At 46.4% G+C, this 1,864-nt stretch overlaps 1 protein-coding gene across 1 annotated transcript in view; it reads left to right on the forward strand.

The window, feature by feature from the left end:
* Positions 1-1,832, forward strand: part of EMH_0001010 (OTU-like cysteine protease domain-containing protein, putative) — a gene marked incomplete at both ends in the record, with an annotated part of 5,847 nt that extends 4,015 nt beyond the window's left edge. Inside the window, one exon of the mRNA XM_013495410.1 lies at positions 1,092-1,832. Within this exon, the coding sequence (XP_013350864.1) occupies positions 1,092-1,832 (741 nt within the window). The remainder of the gene's footprint in view (positions 1-1,091) is intronic.
* Positions 1,833-1,864: the final 32 nt, after the last annotated feature.

Raw genomic sequence — 1,864 nt, forward strand, 5'->3', positions numbered from 1 at the left:
AAAAAAAAAAAAAAAAAAAAAAAAAAAAAAAAAAACTAGCCTCCCCCTGCCGCCGCTTGCCTGGCGTTGAGTATCGATTGCATATTTCAGGTGTACATACACCTCAACTGCATGCGCTAAATTATTTATTTTTTTATTTTTTTTTTAATTTTTATTTATTTATTTAATATATTTACATGCAGTATTTATAATTATGAATATAAAGCGAGATCAGCAGCAGCAGCAGCAGCAGCAACAGCAGCAGCAGCAGCAGCAGCAGCGATCCCAGCAGCAGCAGCAGCAGCAACATTGAGGGTTTAGGGTTTAGGGTTTAGGGTTTATATATATATTTAAAACTAAAACATTTATTTTTTGTTTTTTTTGTTTGCTTTTTTATTAAAAAAAAAAAAAACAAAAAAAATACATCGCTAGGGGCCCCTGCTCTCCTTCTATCGATGGAGCCTCCTAAACCCTAAACCCTAAACCCTAAACCCTAAACCCTAAACCCTTGAGAAGGGTTTAAGGATTTATTGAGTGCAATACTCACTTTAATGAGTTACTGCAGCAGCAGCAGAGATAGGGGGGCCCCCCAGGGGGGCCCCCTGAAGGGTTTGTTTATATATACAGCTAGGGGAGCTGCCTATACACCCCAACGGGGTTGCTGCTTCTCTCTTTATAAATATTTTTCTCTCTGTCTTTGTCTCTGTATCTTTGTCTCCTTTTGTCTCCTTCAATGCCCTGCTGCTGCAGCAGCAACAGATAAAACCCTCAGCAAGGGAAACACAAACCCCAAGGACGGCAATGAACNCCTGCTGCTGCAGCAGCAACAGATAAAACCCTCAGCAAGGGAAACACAAACCCCAAGGACGGCAATGAACTCGTCACGGTAACCCTAAACCCTAAACCCTAAACCCTAAACCCTAAACCCTAAACCCTAAACCCTAGACGCTGAGAATATTTGTATGACATTCGTTTTGCATCTATTAGGGTTTAGGGTTTAGGGTTTAGGTGTGTTTTTGTTGCTGCTGTTGTTTGTGGTGTGTATTTTATAATTCTCGTTCTAGGGTTTAGGGTTTAGGGTTTAGGGTTTAGGGTTTAGGGTTTGTGTGCAGGTGTCAGTAGCAATCCCTGAGTTTATAAATAAGGGTTTAGGGTTTGAGGGTGACGAGGGTTTGTCTCTGCTGCATGCATTCTCTTGGGGTTCTCCTTCTAGGGTTTTAGAGCTTCGTGTTGCTGCAGCAGCAACAGCAAAAGAGCTGCTGCTGCTGCTGCTGACGGCGCATTCTGCTGCAGCAGAAGAGGTGCTGCAGCAGCTGCAGCAGCAGCAGCAGCAGGAGCAGCAGCAGCAGGAGCAGCAGCACGAGCAGCAGCAGCTGCAGCAGGTTCTTAATAGTACTCCTTCGCTGCAGCTGCTGCAGCAGCAAATTGAATCGCAGCTGCAGCAAGCAGCTACCTGCAGCAGCAGCAGCAGCAGCAGCAGCAGCAGCAGCAGCAGCAGCAGCAATGAATGTATTCAAGAACGAACGCATGCAGTTGGTGCTGCTGCTGCTGCTCTTGCTGCTTCTGCTGCACCTCAGCTGCATGCATCTTCGTTGCTGCTGCGCTTTACTTTTGCTGCTGCTGCTGCTGGCGGCAGGAGAAGTATTATGAGGAGGCGCAGCAGCAGCAGCAGCAGCAGACGCAGCAGCAGCAGACGCAGCAGCAACAGAAGCAGCAACAGAAGCAGCACGAGAAGGAGACAGGAGGCAAAGAAAGATACTGCAGCAGCAGCAGCAGCAGCAGCAGCAGCAACACCAGCAGCAGCAGCAGCAACACCAGCAGCAGCAGCAGCAAGAAGGAGAAAGAAAATATAGATACAAAAAAACAAAAAGGGAGACAGAAAGAG

The sequence above is a fragment of the Eimeria mitis genome, genomic scaffold (assembly GCF_000499745.2).
Source record: "Eimeria mitis Houghton genomic scaffold, Emh_scaff156, whole genome shotgun sequence".
In the NCBI taxonomy this organism is placed as follows: domain Eukaryota; phylum Apicomplexa; class Conoidasida; order Eucoccidiorida; family Eimeriidae; genus Eimeria; species Eimeria mitis.